A 19,019-nucleotide genomic window follows, 5' to 3' on the forward strand; every position below is an offset into this window, starting at 1 on the left:
TATTGAGCACGTTTTGTTTTTCGAAGAAGTTACAGAATAACTCAAAGCACCAAAACAATAAAGAAATGATGTAATGCTTCCACCCCCAGAATTCTCAGAACTATTAACTGCCCACAATAGAAGTTCTCTGTGAAACAGGCTAAATGTAATCCTATTAGCTGAAAAGATTATGGCTTTAGGAGAGGCCTTTCCTTCCTGCAGTGCAAAGAACAAGCGTAACTTTAGCTGTGGATGTGGTGGAAACACGATGTGCCATAGGCACTTGCTGCTACAATACATCGGATGTCGGTGTAAGAGGTTTACATATGTTATTTTATAAATGGAAATAAAAGACATACTTCTCTATTTACAGTGAGAGAATGAGTATACTTGCATTTCATCGACTACAGCTTGTCGCCAACATTAATACCATCATATAAACAAGCATTTGTAATGCAATGGTCTCACCTTTGCAAAAGTTAGAGCTATTGGCATTGTGAAAGACAAAATGTTTATTTATGTGTTGGCTTTGAAAACAGATAAATAAATGGCATTGTCATTTACAATGCCAATAGCCTAATCTCTCGCAAATGCGACACCTATTGCATTTGGAGCCACACAAAACCGGATCACAAGCAGGCAACGGTGCAACGGAGGCACACCAAAAGCAGATCACAAGCAGGCAACAGAGGCACGCGAAAAGTGGATCACAAGCAGGCAACAGAGGCACACAAAAAGCGGATCACAAGCAGGCAACAGAGGCACACCAAAAGCGGGTCACAAGCAGGCAACAGAGGCACACGAAAAGCGGGTCACAAGCAGGCAACAGAGGCACACGAAAACCCAATCACAAGCAGGCAACAGAGGCACACGAAAACCCGATCACAAGCAGGCAACAAAGGCGCACGAAAACCCGATCACAAGCAGGCAACAGAGGCGCACAAAAACCTGATCACAAGCAGGCAACAGAGGCACACGAAAACCCGATCACAAGCAGGCAACAGTGGCGCACGAAAACCCGATCACAAGCAGGCAACAGAGGCACACGAAAACCCGATCACAAGCAGGCAGCAGTGGCACACGAAAACCCGATCACAAGCAGGCAGCAGAGGCACACGAAAACAGCAGATGGGTGCAGAGTATTATTTGGAGGATTGAGCAAACGCACAGGCCCTTGTGAGTGAGAGGAGAAATAACCAGAATGGGCGGAAACCTTAAAACAAAGGGGAGGCTTCGGTAACAGGGTTGGAAAATGCATTATTAATGTTATCAAAACCCTGCGCCCTGAATGTCAGACCCCCTGAAGGTGATAAAATACCAGGGAAACGCTAGTGAATAGGGTCATTTAAAGGAATCCTGTATAAACACTGTGTGAAGCACAACCGTGTACAGGTGGATTTCCGTGAATAAGAGACATTAATTTTGTGAGGAGGTACAAAACATCATAAGCCCACGTAAGTACGGCGTGTACCACGACCATGCAACGTTGGGTCTGTGTGTTATGAAAAGAGAAAAGCACTGAATGCATGTGGGGTTACAGGAATAATGAGCCTTCAAGGCCAAGACCAATACCAATTGGTACGCAGGACACAATTAAGCATAGCAGAAAGAGCAGGGAAGAGAGCAGTTTAAAAAAATCAAAACTTAGTCAATGGGCCGTGTGAATGTAAGTACTAATGCAGTGTTGTGTTTGTAATCTCGCGGTGTGACCCCTGGCAAATTAAGGTGTGGGAGTGCGGAGCTCGAGAACAGCTGGGCAAAATACCGGGAGGTCAGGGGACGTAGCAGATTGCCAAAACCATAAGCACTATGGAGGCCTAGCAGGAAAAATTAACTGAGGCCTGTGCACAAATCAAAACGGCAATCGAGGTTGGAAATAGACTCACCAGAAGCATCGAGATGACGACTGAGTAAATCAAAAGAGACGCCGGCAAGCAAGAAGGCGGGGTTTATATGGCTGACGTACTGGAACAAGCCAGAGGAGAAAAAAAAAAACGACGATGAATCAGTCGGCGGCAGGTGAAGTTCTGACAGCGCATCCACGGTGAGTGCTGAGCACTAGTTGGCAGACTGCAAGGGACCTTCATGTTTGTCTATTATTGCGATAAACTAGTGTACGCATGCGTCCTTCCATGGTTTTGACCATTGAAGATATTTTCAATAAAGTTTTTGTATAAATAAAAAGTTCCGAAGTGGGTGCACCCTTTGAGGTAGTTTCTTGCCAGTCCTGTTTATTTGTTGGTGCAGGGAGGAAGTTTCCCGAGCGGACGAGCGCAGCAAGGGGCGAAAAAAATGCACATCAGAACAGGAAGTTGGTCGGAGGCAATTTGAGCTACATTTTAGGAAGCATATGGTTACACCATGTGACTTTCCGTATTAGACACCTAATGCAGTGAGAACAAAGACATTTCTGTGAAAAAGAAAGCATTGTCCCTTTCAAAAAACCCTGGCGTTGATGAAACTGAAAGGTCTTCTGTGATGGCATTTAAAGGAAAAGGAACGATTTAAGAACTATTTCGGAGCATTCCATTTATCTTAAAAAAAGACCAAGAGAAACAGGCTGCATTCCAATAAAAAGAAAGTCATTAAAACAGCATTCCGACAGGCGCCACCCGCTGCTAAATAATAGAACCTATAATTAACGCAGCAGGTCTTCCGGAAAGGAGCACTCAAATTGAATGAACGCGCAAAAGCTGTTCATGTGAAGCACGTTCACAGACCTGCTCGTGGGAAGCGTGTTCACAGACCAAAGTCTGCTCGCGCACTGGTCTGCATTACTTGGAAGGTATCACAACAAGCCATATTTGTGTGTACACTTCCATGCAGGTGAAATGGTGTGCCTTTTTGTTCGTACCGGCTCACACAGTTTGCTACCTCTTACTTTTTGTTTGCTCTCGATACTTGCACAAGTGCCACCATTGCCTATGTAACGTTTGTTCTTGTGTTTGAGTGTCCTCCATTTATTGCAGTATTATACCTCTACCTTTGTACGCTTTGTAACCTGCACACATGTCACTTTTTCCTCCTGTAATGCACCGTTTGCTACCACTTGTACTTTGTTCACTCACATGTCACTTTTGCCTCATGTAATGTAACTTTTGCAATTTGTTAACTTGTATGGTTCTCTTATATCCGTTCTGTTCCTTTTGTAAAACGCTCTGACACCTTCGGGTACAGTCCACGCTAGATTGAAACGCATAAATAAAAAAAATACAATGTGCAACTTGCTGCTTGAATGGGGAGGGGTGGGAGAGACGCGCACACATTGTGCGCGTGCGCATTGCCGTGGTCTGCGGCTCGTGCCCCGTGGCGGCGCCTGCAGGCTTCACCATACTCCGGTCACTGGGTGCTGCGCAGCTCGGCGGCACCTTCCTCATGTCCGCTCTGCAGCCCAACATGGACACCCCTTCCCTGGCGCTGCCCTCCGACCACCAGCTGGACCAGCGGGACTGCAAGCAGCTGAAGAACGCCCGCGTGCAGGATCAGGTGCGGCTGCGCCCCGGGCCAACAGCGCAGCGCAGACCTACGCAGTTGAGTGCACGCCTGGGTCAGGGGCAGCACTGCCCGGGGAGGGCCGTGGCTGGGGGCGACTGGGGCAGGGGTGGAAGGTGAGAAGCACCCGGGGTGGAGGGCTGCCTATTATTAAGCTGCTGGGGTTGGAGTAAATATTCGGTAATTGTGTTAAAGTGTATAGGGACACACGACACGTATGACAGGTGTCATGCACAGAATAACAGAGCAGTATTTAGTCAATTGTTTTGCATAGAGTGGATATCATCCCAAGGCATGTTTAAGTGCTTTACACAGGAAAGCATTCGTATATCTCACGGGTTAGGCGACGCGTATATATAATGCATAGTAACTTAAAAAGGAGAGAAAAATACAATCATCTAAAAATGTCTAATTTGTATGTACAAATATATGAAACAAGGGAACCCGTAAAGGTAGCGGAGGACCTCGGGTAATTACTAAATTTGAAGAAAACAAAGGTCCTAAACTTTTAGATGCATAACAGAATAATAAGCACAGGCTTAGAATAAGAACTGTGTGTCTTTTTCCTCCAGTGTCCAGCCGGTTAGAGTTCACGTGAGATTTCACTGTACTGTAAGCCACCTTTTTCTCCAACCTGTTTGCCTGTTATTCTTTTCCCCATGTATTGTTTCTCTTTCTGACTTGGTACAGGCTTGTGCCCAGTTATCAATTTGTGGTTTGTTTCACTCTTAAAAACTCTGTACACTTTCACCAATCCTTTGAAATAAATACCCCCTTGTCCGGCTGGACACTGGAGGAAAAAGACACACAGTTCTTATTCTAAGCCTGTGCTTATTATTCTGTTATGCATCTAAAAGTTTAGGACCTTTGTTTTCTTCATAATTTGTATATACAGTCATTTTTTCAGTACCAGCCAGTTAAAGGGTGAGGATGGGGCAGTCAGACAAGCGTCAGTTTATTGTTGTCAATATAAACGTGCGTAGCTGTAAGGGAGAGTGAAGGATGGGTTTGGTGGTGGTCTGGACGGTGCGATAATATAATGTGACTAGACTGTCCACACAGCCTGACACATGATATGTGGCTGGGGCGTGTTACACAACACAGCACCAGGTAGGCCACGAAGCTCTGAACGCGAAGGCCTGTTTGGTTTCATGCTGCACTGCAATTTCGCACTTTCACACTGTTGACTCGAGCCAGCTGTGCACGCTTTGTGGCAGGCGCATCTCACGTGCGCGTCCACAAACCAGAATCGCTGCGCGTGCCCCGGTCTGTCTCCCTTGAGAGGCATCTTGACGACAATAGGTCTCGAGAGCAGGACCTAAAAAGCCAAAACAGATAGCACAGACAAAAACAGACAGACAGTTCCAGCACACATTCACTGACTATCTATTGCAGAACCACTGTTGCTCTTTTCGCAATTCAATAAGAACTGTTCAAGCTAAGATTATTAAAAACAAGCATTTGCAATGCAATCAGTCTCGCCTTTGGGACTTCATAAGTGTTTAGCCACGCAACATATTATACTGGGTCATGTGCTGCTAGGGATTGAATACCCATATAATTACTACACACTGGGTCAAGTAGTGAGAGTCAGGAATACATGCTTGCCTCTGCAGCTCGCAGGGGTGGCGAAATGGGGAACAAGACCCAAAGTTGTAAGGGGTCTAGAGGGGCCAAAGGTACGCGTTAGAACCAAATTCTGTGGTTAAGTATGGTAACTAAGGCCTGCAGATAGATTCACTAGAAGCTGTGGCTGTTAGGGGCCATGGTCACGGAGAGCCAGAGTATATATATTATACATCATCATCATCATCATCATAAAATCTTTATTTCGGTACAGAAAACACCATAAAAGCACAGGTTTAAAAGACATGGAACATCATATAGTAAAAAGTTAATATAAAGCACACAATTGTTACAATAACAATAAAATCACATTACATTTTTCTTTTAAAATAGGGGCAAATTATGCACTATTCTAGGGAACTAGGGAAAGCCTCCGTGACAGAATACATTACTTATCCGATAGGGTGCGCTTAGCCCTAAATACTTGAGGATCTCCTTATGCGCCACATGGCTGCTAAAAAATGCGAAACTGCAAAAACAATAGGTCCTGAGGTGTCATTTTGCATAACTCTAAGTGCTTGCATGCACTGCCGGAAACCAAGATTTTTTACAAAGTGGGACAAGCCAATATTTCCTTGGTTTGATGTATGCAGGCCAAAAGAAGAAGACATGTTGCTCTGTTTCACTGTCATTGACATAAGGGGCACTTTTTCGGTTCAGACATGCTCCAGTTGCATGTGAAGGCCCGTATGCCGCCATTGCACAAAGTTTTCTTGCTATGACGGGTTAGATAACATCCAGGAAGCATTTAAAATGGTATGTGTCTTTTACCATAAGAAAGGATACAGTTCTGGAGCCGTGCTTAAGATTGCTCATGACCATGTCCAAACTCTCAGCAGGATATCCTTTCGAGAGCATGGCACCCGAAATCGGATTGCATCCCCTCTCAGGGTCAGTCCATAGGCTTGAGAGTCCCAGTCTAATAAGTTCCTTCTTAATGAAGGCAAGCCATGGTATTTTACGTGCACTGCTACTAATAAGTACTTCTTTAAGCTCTTGCCTGTAATTAACCAGCTCTGGTGTAACCCAGAGGCGGCGCCAGTACCTTAGTGGACTTAGAGCTAGCTCCTACTCGATTGGGGTAATCCCCAAATCAAGTCTCAGTGGGAGGAGCGGGGTACTGGGCGGAGGAGCTAATAAATTCCTTAAGAACTTATTCTCAACCCTGGAAATGTTTGATTTGTTACAGTGACCCCACAGTTCACCACCTTACATACTTGCACCCCTAGCCTGTGATTTGAAGACCTCCAGCGGCGGACCCAAGGGCTTTATCGTTGAGGCATTAGATATCCTCAAGATCCCACCCGCTAATTGTGCAAGCTTTAACTGGGATGTAGTTGCCTGGGGACCCCACGTCAAGCTCTCATTGATCGTGACCCCAAGGTAGACAAAGGTACTAACCCTTTCCAGTATTATTTTGCCCAGGGTGGGAATGGGTCTTGTGGTTCTGGGTGGGTTAAAGATCATGAATTTTGTTTTTAGTGAGTTAATCTCCATACCCTGTTTGTTACAAAATTCTACAAATCCATCCAGTATTCTCTGGATACCCATCGGGGATTAAGAAAGCAATAGGGTATCGTCAGCGAACATTATCGCTAGTACCCTATTCCCGGCTAACTTCGGCGCATCAATATTCAGCACCCCATTCAGATGCGTGATTACCCAGTTGACATAGAGGCAAAACAGGGTCGGTGCTAGCACACAGCCTTGCCTTACCCCCCTGCCAACGGGGAATCTGGATGTAAGAGTACCACTCTTCCCGCATCTGACTTGGGCAAAATGTGCCTCATGTAACCTAATCAGGATTGAAAGAAGGTGATAGAGGATGCCCAGATCTAAAAGGACTTTACACAATTTGCCTCTAGGTACAAGATCGAAGGCAGACCGCACGTCTACGAACATCATATAGAGACTGCCACCCTCTATAAGCACCGTCTTCCAATGTAATAATACTAGGAGAAAGATTTGATCGATGGTGGAGGTGTTCTTCCTGAAACCTGCCTGATAAGGGCTAAGTATTTTAAATTCCTCTATCCAATCCTGCAGTTGATCTAAAATAAGTCTCGCGAAGATCTTCTGCGGGACATCAATTAGACTTATGGGTCTGTAGTTGGATGGGAGCAGAGGCGAGCCCTTATTAAAGATAGGTACTATCTCTGCTCCCAGCCAAGTACTAGGGAGCACCATTCCTCTCAGGATTGCATTGAATACCAAGCAGAGATAGGGGCCCCAGACTTTAGGTTGGTGCTTGAAAAGGTCGCCCGGCAGTTTATCCAGGCCGGGAGCTTTATTAGATACAAGTCTGTCAATGGCAGTGCATACTTCGGCCACCGTGACCATACACTCCTCAGGGCAGAGAATACTCAGACCATAGGTCAGTAAATCTGCAGACGCATCTTCAGGGATAGCCTCATAGGAATACAGGGTCCGGAAATGGTCTTCCCCATACTTCAGACGCGAGGTTCGGTTCTACTGCTTGTTTTGGTTGTCCTGAGCCTACACTAATTATTGACCAGAATGTTATAAAGTCTTTACAGTTTAGGGCAGAGGTTAAAGTGTTTAGCCACGCAACATACTATACTGGGTCATGTGCTGCTAGGGATTGAATACCCATATAATAACTACACACTGGGTCAAGTAGTGTGAGTCAGGAATACATGCTTGCCTCTGCCGCTCGCAGGGGTGGCGAAATGGTGAACAAGACCCAAAGTTGTAAGGGGTCTAGGGGGGCCAAAGGCACGCGTTAGAACCAAATTCTGTGGTTAAGTATGGTATCTAAGGCCTGCAGATAGATTCACTAGAAGCTGTGGCTGTTAGGGACCATGGTCACGGAGAGCCAGAGTAAATTTAATATACATACATATACACATATACACACACATACATACATATATACATTATACACACTCCGTTTTGCCACCTCACAGAGATGCTCTCAAGCATGCGTGTGGCATTTATTCAGGTAAAGAAAGCTCAGCTCCCCCATCGTGTACACAGCCAGTAAGCCGAGTGTAGGCTGACGCGTTTCAGAGCATGAAGCTCCTGCCTAAGAGGCTCGGCTTGACAAGGTGCTTGCTGATACACCCACTTTTATACGCCCTACGATGGGCTGCTCCAATGAGCCAAACGCATGGTCTTATGGACTTTGTGCCTTCACTAAAATCCTGAATGGATGCACATAAAATATGTTTTGCTGTGTCCCAGTAGGAAGTCCAGAATGGATCCCGGTTCGCTGGTGTGGTGTCTTTGTTTCCATGGTGTTAGAAGTCCCATGTCAATGTATTTAGTTTGTTTGGTAAATGCTCATGCCGTGCACGAGCCACATGGGTAGTCTCCCATGACTTGGGATTGATTCCATAGTCTGTTGCTGTTCAATTTGGGGTTTTCTCAAATCGCTGTGTACCATCAAGTCCCTGATGCTCCTATTTTTTCTAAAGGAGAAAAGTGGAGGTTTAAAGGTGAGTTTGTTTGATGTGAGGATTTTCCAATTTCTAGAAAAAAATTTCTTGACTGTGTTGGAGCATGAATTATATTTGGTCATGCAGATCAGGGAGCCAGTCTCTGGTTTGAGATTACTGACAAGTAATGCTGCTCGTGGAGTGTTCCGTGCTCTTTTCTGTGCTTGTTTAATCACCTATGCAGGGTATTCTTTCTCTGAGTTTTTTTGCAAGATTTTTTGATTCCTCTTAAAAATATCGTAATTCTGAACAATGTCGCCGGATGCGCCGGAATTACCCTATCCGAAGATTCTCTCTTAGTGATGGTGGGTGGGCACTATTAAAATACAATAAGTTATTCCGGTCGGTGGGTTTGGTGTATAGTGTGCTTGTCAATTTCCCACCTTCTGCGAGTATGTTTACATCCAGAAAGGGAATTTTCTCTTTGTTGCTGGTCATAGTAAATGCAGGTCTGGGTTTAGTTGGTCTAGCCATCTTTGAAAGCTTGCATAGTATAGTTATTACTGTGCCAGATTTTCAAGATGTCATCAATATATCTGCTCCACAGGTGAATTTCGTTGCGGTAAGGGTTGTAGTTTCAGATGTACTATTCTTCAAACCAGCTCATGTAGAGAAAGGCTAAACTCGGGGCGAATGAGCTGTCATAGAAGTCATGTGTTGTGAGGGTTATATATAAAAAAGGAAGTATTTCCTTACCCGCGCTAGTCATACGGCGCTAGCATACCCATGCGGCGTGACCAACCCCTCCAGTCCGTATTCCGTGTGTTATATAACACAATCCCCATGACCCTTGGTGGAATACCTTATCATTAGAAAGAATACCCAGTGGGCTTTGGAATTAAAACACAAAAGGCTCAAAAATTGATCTCTTCCACCGCTTTAAAATAGTGAAAAAAACATTGTCAACACTTCTTTGCATCCGCATATGAATGTTTTATGCTCTTTACCTTTCCCAGTGCAAATTTTGCAAGGTGAGTTGATGCAAAGTTAAAACAATGCCTGCACTATTTTCCCTACTACCAGCATTGCCAGGTTTGCCTTTTAGAGTGTCGCTCTTTATGCATGAGTAACCTATGGCATTATTTAAACTTTGGAGGATGTGGAACCTTTTCAGAAAAATTGGTGGATTTTTCGTCTGCCCTAGATAAAGTGTACGGAGGCCCTATAAACTCTAACGAGGAAATACTGAACGTCTGACACTTTTTGGCAGGTGTCTTACATCCAACAAACTCCAATAAATAGGGCCCCTAGTAAATAGCATAAAACATTTTAACAATTGATAGGAACACATTTTGCCATTACCATATGACAGCTCTTAAATGAACCCCCAAGGTTTACTTTACAATTGTATTATTCGACAATTTAAAGACTTATACAAACTGTATGAATATCAAATTAAAATGTTGGCTATTGAATGCTAAAACCAAAGATTTGGTTTTTAATCAAATCATTTTTTTTACCTTCACTGTCTGTAAGTACCTCCATTCTACCACTGAACATGGCCTTCAGCATGGTGTCCTGCTTGGTCAAGGTCTGCATGGTGGTGTAGTAAAGGGCTCCTCCGACATTCAATTTTACATATTTGGAGCTTGGGCTCGAACCTTTGAATGAGGTGGTGCGAGTTGTGGCTGCTGGCACCGCAGTACTCACCACACTTTCTCCCGACATCTCTTCCTACAAGAAAAGGTGAATTCCATCATCAGTTTGCAAACTATTTGGTAGCTATATGCAGTGCCAGCTGCTCCTGGGAAGCAGTAGTTGGGCAGGAGGGTTAAAAAAACTTACCTGCTGGCTGCCCGCAACCTCTCCTCCGTCCTCTTCCATCTGTTTAAGCAGGAAGCACCCAGGCTCTCTCAAGCCAATCACAATGTTGCAATGCAGCTTTGCGATTGGTCTGAGCTCTGTGGTTCGGGGCTCAGCCAGGAACAGGAAGCCTGGGCATGTTCTCCATGCAGACTGTACAATACAGCTGGTGGTAAACAGGCAAAGTGTGCATGACTGTTTGGTCTGCCCAAGACAGCCGGCCTAACAACCATGCGCACTTAGAATGCCACCACTTTCCCCCCCCCCCGCTGTCCAACCAAGCCCCACAAAACTGCCTCAGCAAGGAAAAATAAAATGATAACATTGCGTTAATATCATTTTATTTTAATTTGTTTGCAGTGCTGAAAGGCAGTGGGGCAATGCTCCTCTGCATTAGCTCCTAGCTATATAAGACAGACCTTACAATGAACAGTGATATTAAACACACACCAAGAATAATTTCTATGCATAACTAACGTTTGTGCAATTGAAACAGGAAGTAATAACAAGGTGCCCTAAATAACATGCAGTAGGTACATAAACAATGTATTAAAAAAAAAATGTGAAGTTCTTAACTAGATTAAAATTAAAACAGATGTAGACACAACAAAATGATTTACTTGCATAAAAAGGTGCAAATGTTAAGCCTTGTGATTTTTATTTTGGTATAAACACTGTTCCAGTTAAACTGAAATTAATAGTAAGAAATCCCTATAAGTATGTTTTAGGTCTCATCCATCCCAATTGCTGCATATGGTTTGCCGTACTTTCAACTTCTTTCTACCTTTTTTAGGTCGAGCCTAGTGGCAGCGCACATGCGCTGCTCACTCTGCGAGGCATGCTGTATTAGAGTATGCACTGGAAGCCCCTCCCACTCACCACCCATATTTCTCAATGGCTTGTGTCATTGTCCTTCGTAAATGCTGGCTTCTGATTCCTAAATGGGTGTGTTACTCCCTCCTTGGTAATGCCTTGTCTGCATTTGTTACTTTCCACAACGACTGGGACTTTTACTAGTGGTGTTACGCAGTCTGCTCTATAAGTTGGTGAGCACTATTTTCTTTAATGCTCTTCCCCTATTCCAACCATGACATGGCAGCGCCCGCCCGCTTATATTATTAATGCATTTTGTACTTTACATTGGGTTCCGCTTTAACTATAGCGGCTGCGCTTATTTATTTTATGGCGCAGTCAGCTTTTAAGCAGCCACGCGCCTTTAATAGTTATTTAATTTTCGGCGCGGTCCACTTTCAAGCGGCCACGTGCACCTTTAATAGTTTCTGTTAATTCATGTTAAGAAGCTCGTAGCACGTGACAAGGTTTGCATAACATTTTTCCCCAGAATATGGGCCCGTCCCATACTTTTCATGGCCAGTTAGGAGGCCGAGGTTGCTGGGTGCCTGGATGCCTGAGGTGAGCGTGCTTATCAGGTTTCACTTGCAGCTGATTAGACACTTGAGAGGGGCTGCACATAACACACGTGCACAGCACAACTTGTTGCAGCTGGAGGTGTGTCTCAATGGCGTGTATTGACGCGTGCTGCTGTTACTGCCTACTTACTCAGCATGGATGGATACTGTTCAGGAATTTCCTTAAACATTGAGCAAGTGGCTAGCGATAGAAAGTGTGCCAGCAAAACCTTGTGCTTGAAAAAGAGGAAATGATTGATTAGTAAATGTACATATTTAGCAGAAAACCTCACAAATAAATTGCTACCAAAGACTTAACGAGTGTATCATTAGTCGTGAGGACAGTTGAAGAATTCGTAACTCGCTTGTGGATCATTTTGGATAGCTACAATTTCAGAATTAAATTAGCATTTGAAACTTTTGCTAGTGTCTGAGAATAATATGAACTGCTGCCAGAGGAGGGTTATTTATGTGGTGGAAAGAACAGCATTGATTTAAGAACAGCTGTTGTACATGTACCGGAATCTAAATGTGGACACAGAGTTACACCCATTGACCCTAGCAGGTTCTCCTTTAAAATGTGTGTGTGCTATTGCACATGAAATCTCCACCGACCCATCCATCTCCATTCATAACATGGACAACAAGCATTTACAATGCAATAGGTCTCGCTTTTACGTGAGTTTAAGCTATTGGCATTGTAAATGACGATGCCTTTTATTTATGTTTTAAAAACCAAAACATAAATAAAAGGCATTATCATTTACAAAGCCAATAGCTTACACTCGCGTAAATACGAGACCTATTGCATTGCAAATGCTTGTTCTCTATAGGCTTCATTACTGGTCAGAGTGGTATCCCTTTGGAGAGGAGAGGAATGTATACTACTCTGGCCAGACCTAAACGGGTCAGTACAGCATTACTGAAATTACCCGGATGCAGGAGTTTTGGACACTCTTTCATCAGGTGCAAATCTGCACCCAATTAAAACATCTACGGTTTGCGTGACATTTTCCAACTGCTCAAAGTAGGTGGGAAATGTCTGTAGTCCAGTCCCAGGATTGTAAGGGACCACATAATCTCAGTTTTGCATGGTATTACCCATTCTAAAGACCACAAATCATATTGCCTGGATTCAGGGGTGGAGATCACTTCCCTGAATTCTGGGCAACTCAGCTGCCACTCCTAAGCTTTCTGTTTGCAACTCTGCGTCCTAAGCTTTTAGTACTGAATATCATTAATCAAAACAACTGCATGTGCTCCTACGCTTCAAGAGGAAGTTACTGTGGCTCATTTTTTCAGGATTGTCCAATCAGGCTCTGCACACACAGAATCACAACTTTTGTCCTGAAAATAGCCCACTGCACCTCAGAGTAGGGCTAGCATGTTGACCAGCTGCAAGGGTTTAATTATTCCCCTCTATTTTAACTATACCTTATGGGGACATAAATAGTTTGTTATCTGCCATGAGGTATTTTATAACAGTATTGCATCTCTATTATCACAGGAAGTGGGGACACGTCTCTACCATCACCCGTTTAGGTCACCCACCACCACACAGACTCATCATGCACCCTCTGCTGGTAAAACATCCATAAGAGCTCCCCTGTTAAGCAGGATTACAAGCCACGCTGGTGACCGCTGCTACAGGCTAGAGGAGGTACCCTATGGTGAAGCATGCCACCAAAAGTGGGTGAGAGCTACCATCCTAAAAAGAAGGGATTCTTATACAAAACCTTGGATCACAAAACCATTGCTTCATTAGTCCACTCAAGGTACGCTTTATTCGATAAAAAATCAAAATAAATTATATATATATATATATATATATATACATATATATACACACACATTCGAACACTTTCACTCCAATAAGGCTGAAATTAGGCCAGCACACAGGTCTCCGATTTTGTAGATTTTATTGTAACCCCGTCACCCTTAACAGACGCGTTTCGCTTACAAAAGCTTCGTCAAAAAAAAAAAATATATATATTATATATATATACATACATATATACATAAATATATATAATATATATACATATATATATACACATACATATATACATATATATACATACATATATACATATAATCATTAAAGCACAAAGCACATCAAAAAACAACATACAACCAATAAAAAAACTTTCAAATGCAATAACAGCCGATTAAAAATTACGAACTGATCGATTGGAGTAGCAGATTAAAATGTTGCAATCAATACCATAGCCTCACATCAATGTGCACCCCTAGCATAAGTAAACTAGTAATCAGTTAAAATTAAGTCGGGCCTTGCATTGTTTTCCTGGTTCTGACCACCCCTTTCAGATACTTTGTGATGTGGTCAGTAACAACTTCATCATCCAGAAACAACAACTTAATGAAAGCAGGTCGACCGAGTCTCAAGTCTTGCAGTTTCAAATGAGGCAAAATCCACCTTTTTCTGAAAGAGGTATAAAATTTGCAGAAAAATATGATGTGGACTGTTGACCGTGCTGCAGTGTCATCACAGGGGAATGGGCAAAGAGAGCGTGACCAATCATTTGGCTGGGGAAAAGTAACTAGATTATGAAAATCGCCTAGGGGTAAACGCATCAAAAATACCCTATCATAATTACCATGGGTAAATAATAAATAAGGTTGTATCCCCGCCTTAATCAGAAGCAATTGATTGGCCCGGACCGATGGGTTCATAATATTAGAGGATAGCCTGATCAACTCTAGATGATTTAAACATAATGCCTTCAAGTCCCTTCTCGTGAGACAGGACAGGGTCTCAGGATTATCAAAAAACGCAGATTGATCTAGATCCTGCATAAAATTTTTGATGTAGGCAAGCCAGGGAATACGTTTTGCCTGATGAAGGTTCAGGTAGTCCTTTATAATGTCCCGGTTGAGACCAGTAGTCGCACCTTTCCACACCCTATGCCACAACAAGATCGGCCGGATTTTGATACGGTCAGACAGGTACGGCAGCCCCAACTCAGCGTGGCAGGTATACGTGGCCGTGCTATTTGACACAGCTAAGAGATACCTCAGGAACTCGTTCCCGACTTGCTGGATGGACTCCACATTAACATGTCCCCAGATACCAGCTCCATACAGAGCGACTGAGACACATTTAGCTTTATAAATTACCAGCAGGTCATCAATAGGGCACTTTCCCAGTTTCCTAGCAAAGTTTATTAAGGCACCGATTGCTTTTGCTAAAATCAGTTTTCTACAATTAACAGCTTTAGACTAGGAACCCCTTTTATCAAAAACAAATCCCAGATATGAGAAGTGATCAATGAAGTTAAGTTTTTCACTATTTATAAAGATTTCACGACACTTAACGCTGGGCTTGCTGCATTTCATGAATAATGTTTTAGAGATGTTGACTTTTAGATCAAGATTTGACACATATGAAACAAAATGTGTCACTATTCTTTGTAGGCCAATTGGCGTGCGGGCTAACAAAACCGCATCGTCAGCAATTAGTTACGTTCCAATTGACCTTTTGCCAGCCCTGAGTAAGTCCTGGCAGTCCCTGGATAGGGTGTCACCAAGACTGTTGATGTAGAGGGAAAAGAAAAGGGGGGCCAAGACACACCCGTCTTACCCCCTTGCCAACAGAAAAGCTGCCACTGAGCTCACCAGTTCTGCCATAACGAACCCTTGCCCGTGCCTCTAAATAAGACTACTTAAAACAATTAATTAGTTGAGTTTCCACCCTCATAACCTCTATTATATGCCAGAGTTTCTGATGATTGACACAGTCAAAAGCCGAACTCAAGTCGGCAAAGCACATAAAGAGACTCCCTTTTTTTGCCCAGGTGTATTTTCCCAATATGACACTCAGGTTCAGGCCCTGTTCTACGGTGCCTAGGCCTTTGCGGAATCCGTACTGGACCTCTGATATGATGCCTGAGTCCCCCACCCATGACAACAGTCTATTTAAAACAACACGCCCGGCCACTTTCACTAGGGAGTCCAACAAAGAAATCGGTCTATAACAGGCCGGGTCGTTTCTGTCACCTTTCTTGAAGATAGGGACAAGTGTGGACTCTATCCAGGTTGGGGTGAAGCTATGTGTACAGCAGGCCCTTAGGACCAGGGTTAAAACTGGGCCCCAAAGCAAAGGGCAAGATTTGTAAATGTCCACTGGTATACTGTCTGGGCATGGAGCTTTTCCACCTATGCTTGTTTTGATAACCAGGATCACCTCATCCACATTAAAATCAATGCAAATTGGAAAATAGCCTTCGGGACATAGGCTAGGTTCCTCACAAGTAATGGGGGTAGCATTACTACAATATTAAAGATGAACAATAGGACACCCATTTGTCTTGCCCAATTACTTTTTCAAAACTAGGTGTATATTTGGGGGCCACTCACTCATCAGGTACCGGGAGGTGACCCACCAGATACACTTCAAAACGTGTCAGGCAGAGGTGACAGTTTATGAATTGGGGACACCTACCTTCCTAGTTGTTTTTTCCTTAACTTCTATTTGTAATAATACATACATATATATATATATATATATATATATATATATATATATATATATATATATATATATATATATACACACACACACATATATATACACACACACACACACACACACACACACACACACACAGACACATTGTCTCACCTGCCCTTCCTTACAGGGCACAATATTGCAGTTCAATATCTCCCCAGCTCTTAAAGCACATACTACTGTAGATCAATATGTGCTTGTGCAGCATAATACCGAAACTCAAAGGCACACCTACTATTAAAGATGCCACTGCAGGTTAATGTTCCTTGTGTGCATGAAGCACATGCTACTCCAGATCGATGCCTCACCTTCGCTCGATGCTTAGCCAGTGCTGGAAGTCTGCATTAGTGTAAACAATGTCCCACTGATACTTGCAGCTCGTGCTATTGTAGCTTATATCGCACTGGTACTTCATCATATAAGCGTCTTACGACAGAATCAATGGTGAAATTAATAAACCAAGGAGTTTCTAGCTCGTCCTATTTCAATGACTCATTTGTACCTCCCCATCACCATCTCACCTCTAAGTGTTATTCAATCATTTCAGTTATTCTGTATCATCATGTACATCTTCCAGAAAACAACTTAAACCATATGAACATGCTTATTTAACTCTAAACACTTAAGGTATTTAATTTAAATATCCAAGCCCTTGCCTCTGTACAAAAAGAAAGTAACTTGCGCCATCTCATCTAGGATATCAACTGAGTGCTCAAATACATATAGAATCAATATCCTGAACTCTCATAGGTCTGGGATAACAAAATGATCTAAGATGTGTGTTACATCCGGCTACTTCATTAGTGAAACCGTTACTGCAAACAAGTCACGGCTCTCTTGTGCAGCTTTACCATACGACTCGCCAGCCAGCATATATCAGCAGGACTTGTCCCACACGGCCACTGCTGGCTCCGTACAGTGGTGGTTTGTTTTACACATGCTCCTGAGAGAGCGCAATTTGAATAAAAAGTATATCTGTACCATATTCACAAGCATATCGCATAAACGTAGAAGTTGTAACGTGAAGTAGCACTTGTAGTATAAAGTTAGCATATGTAACCAATGTAATAGGAAATGTACTTGTATTTACATTAGAATACATTAGAATTAGAAGGCCCGTTTACACAAGATGGGCTAAGGTAGAAATGTGTAGAAATGCTAAAAACAGTAGAACGTGCTAAACTGAATAGAGAATGTATGTATGTAATTATAAAAGCGAAGAAAGAAGAAAGCGAAAAGAAATGTGCAGCATATATAGCACGGTGTAAGCATGAGAATAAATGTTGTATTCTATGTAAGATGTATTCGCTTATAATCAAGGGATTTGCTAAAATTCGATTATATATATAAATGTGTGTTAAAGGTTATACTGTGTAGAAGAGTTTGTAGGAATGTTAGAAGAGTTTGGTCATGTGTGATTTTAACCTGACTGACCAAGGGTTCGCAGGAGTGTAGTCCGCTGCATGTAATTTAGTGGGCTCACAGGAATAGGAATAGCCTTGATCTAAACGTGCGAGCCAAGAGTCAAAGGTCTTGTTAAATTTCAAGTGACAATGCTAGACGAAGTTTATGGCCTAAATGAGATAAGAGACGCTTGGAATTTGAAGTCTTGTTTTAAGTGACCATTCACAGGACCAAATGAGGTTATGAACACAAATGTAATGAATAGAGTTCTGATGAGGTGATAGACTTTGCTCTGAAAGTGTCAACTGGAATGTCATGAGGTTACCAGCAAGAAGATGAAGATGGCGCCTAAGAAGCAAGGTCAACTTAACGGACGACGCGAAGAGATGAAGCTATGGAAAGACCTAGAGAATGACATCATGTGAATGTGTACGTGGTGGGCGTCAAAGGGGCGTTCCATCCATATGGTGATTGTGTATTTAGGGACAGCACCCAGGGGAGAAGTTAGGAGGAGCGAGCGCAGAAGAGAACAGAGCGCAAGAGAGCAGTAGGCCGAGGACCCTTAGAGAGCGGATGGGTAGGCAGAAAGGGTACTGCTTCTCGACATAAGTTACCATTAGAGGCTAAGAGAGTTTGAACTTCTTTGAAAGTCAAACTGCTGACACCTTTTTAGGTAAGGAACTTGCGAAGTAGGGATGTCACCTAGCATAGAGTAGGGACAGATTTAACTTGTTTATTCTCTTTCTTTAGATGACGCAACGGAACCACTTTGTATCTATGCTTTTTAATCTGCGGATTCTTGAATTGACTTTAATCGTTTTCTTTTGTAGACTGAGGTTTTTAGGGAATTTATGTTCCTTTTAGTTCCTGTATACTTGTTGAATCTTATCCTGAGAGGATTGTATATGCAACTTATTCTGATTTTATATTAAACTTTTTAAACTTTATCAGTCGTAAGTGGTTCTTCAGAGTTGCGTCAGTCTATGGGGTTGATTTAACCTATGTGGGGTTTGCCTTTTACTCAATGACAGAAAATAATCGATCCAAAATTGGAAGAATGAGATAGGTATCTAAGTAATCAGAAAAGGTATCAAAATCTCATTCCCCGCACTCCTGTGTGCCTTAAAGTAGCTAACATCCATAAGTCCTGGTCAAACTGTACTCTGGTCCTGCTACTCAGCTCCAAGTGATTTGGTCAGACACCAAACAGCCATTCCAGTCCAAAACAAACGGGTTCTACCACTGAAATGCTACTACACTGAAGGTGATGCCGCACCTTCAATCTGCCAGGATAAGAGACAAAATAACACATTGCTTCCC

General features: G+C 43.0%; 1 protein-coding gene across 2 annotated transcripts in view; it reads right to left on the bottom strand.

The window, feature by feature from the left end:
* KCTD10 (potassium channel tetramerization domain containing 10) overlaps nucleotides 1-19,019 on the bottom strand; it is a 70,728-nt gene that overhangs the window by 50,610 nt on the left and 1,099 nt on the right. For both annotated transcript variants that reach the window (XM_086943104.1, XM_086943105.1), the window contains exon 2: nucleotides 10,016-10,229. In XM_086943104.1, coding sequence (XP_086799230.1) covers nucleotides 10,016-10,229 — 214 coding nt within the window. The remainder of the gene's footprint in view (nucleotides 1-10,015; nucleotides 10,230-19,019) is intronic.

This window comes from Lissotriton vulgaris, chromosome 11, assembly GCF_964263255.1.
Source record: "Lissotriton vulgaris chromosome 11, aLisVul1.2, whole genome shotgun sequence".
Classification (NCBI taxonomy): domain Eukaryota; kingdom Metazoa; phylum Chordata; class Amphibia; order Caudata; family Salamandridae; genus Lissotriton; species Lissotriton vulgaris.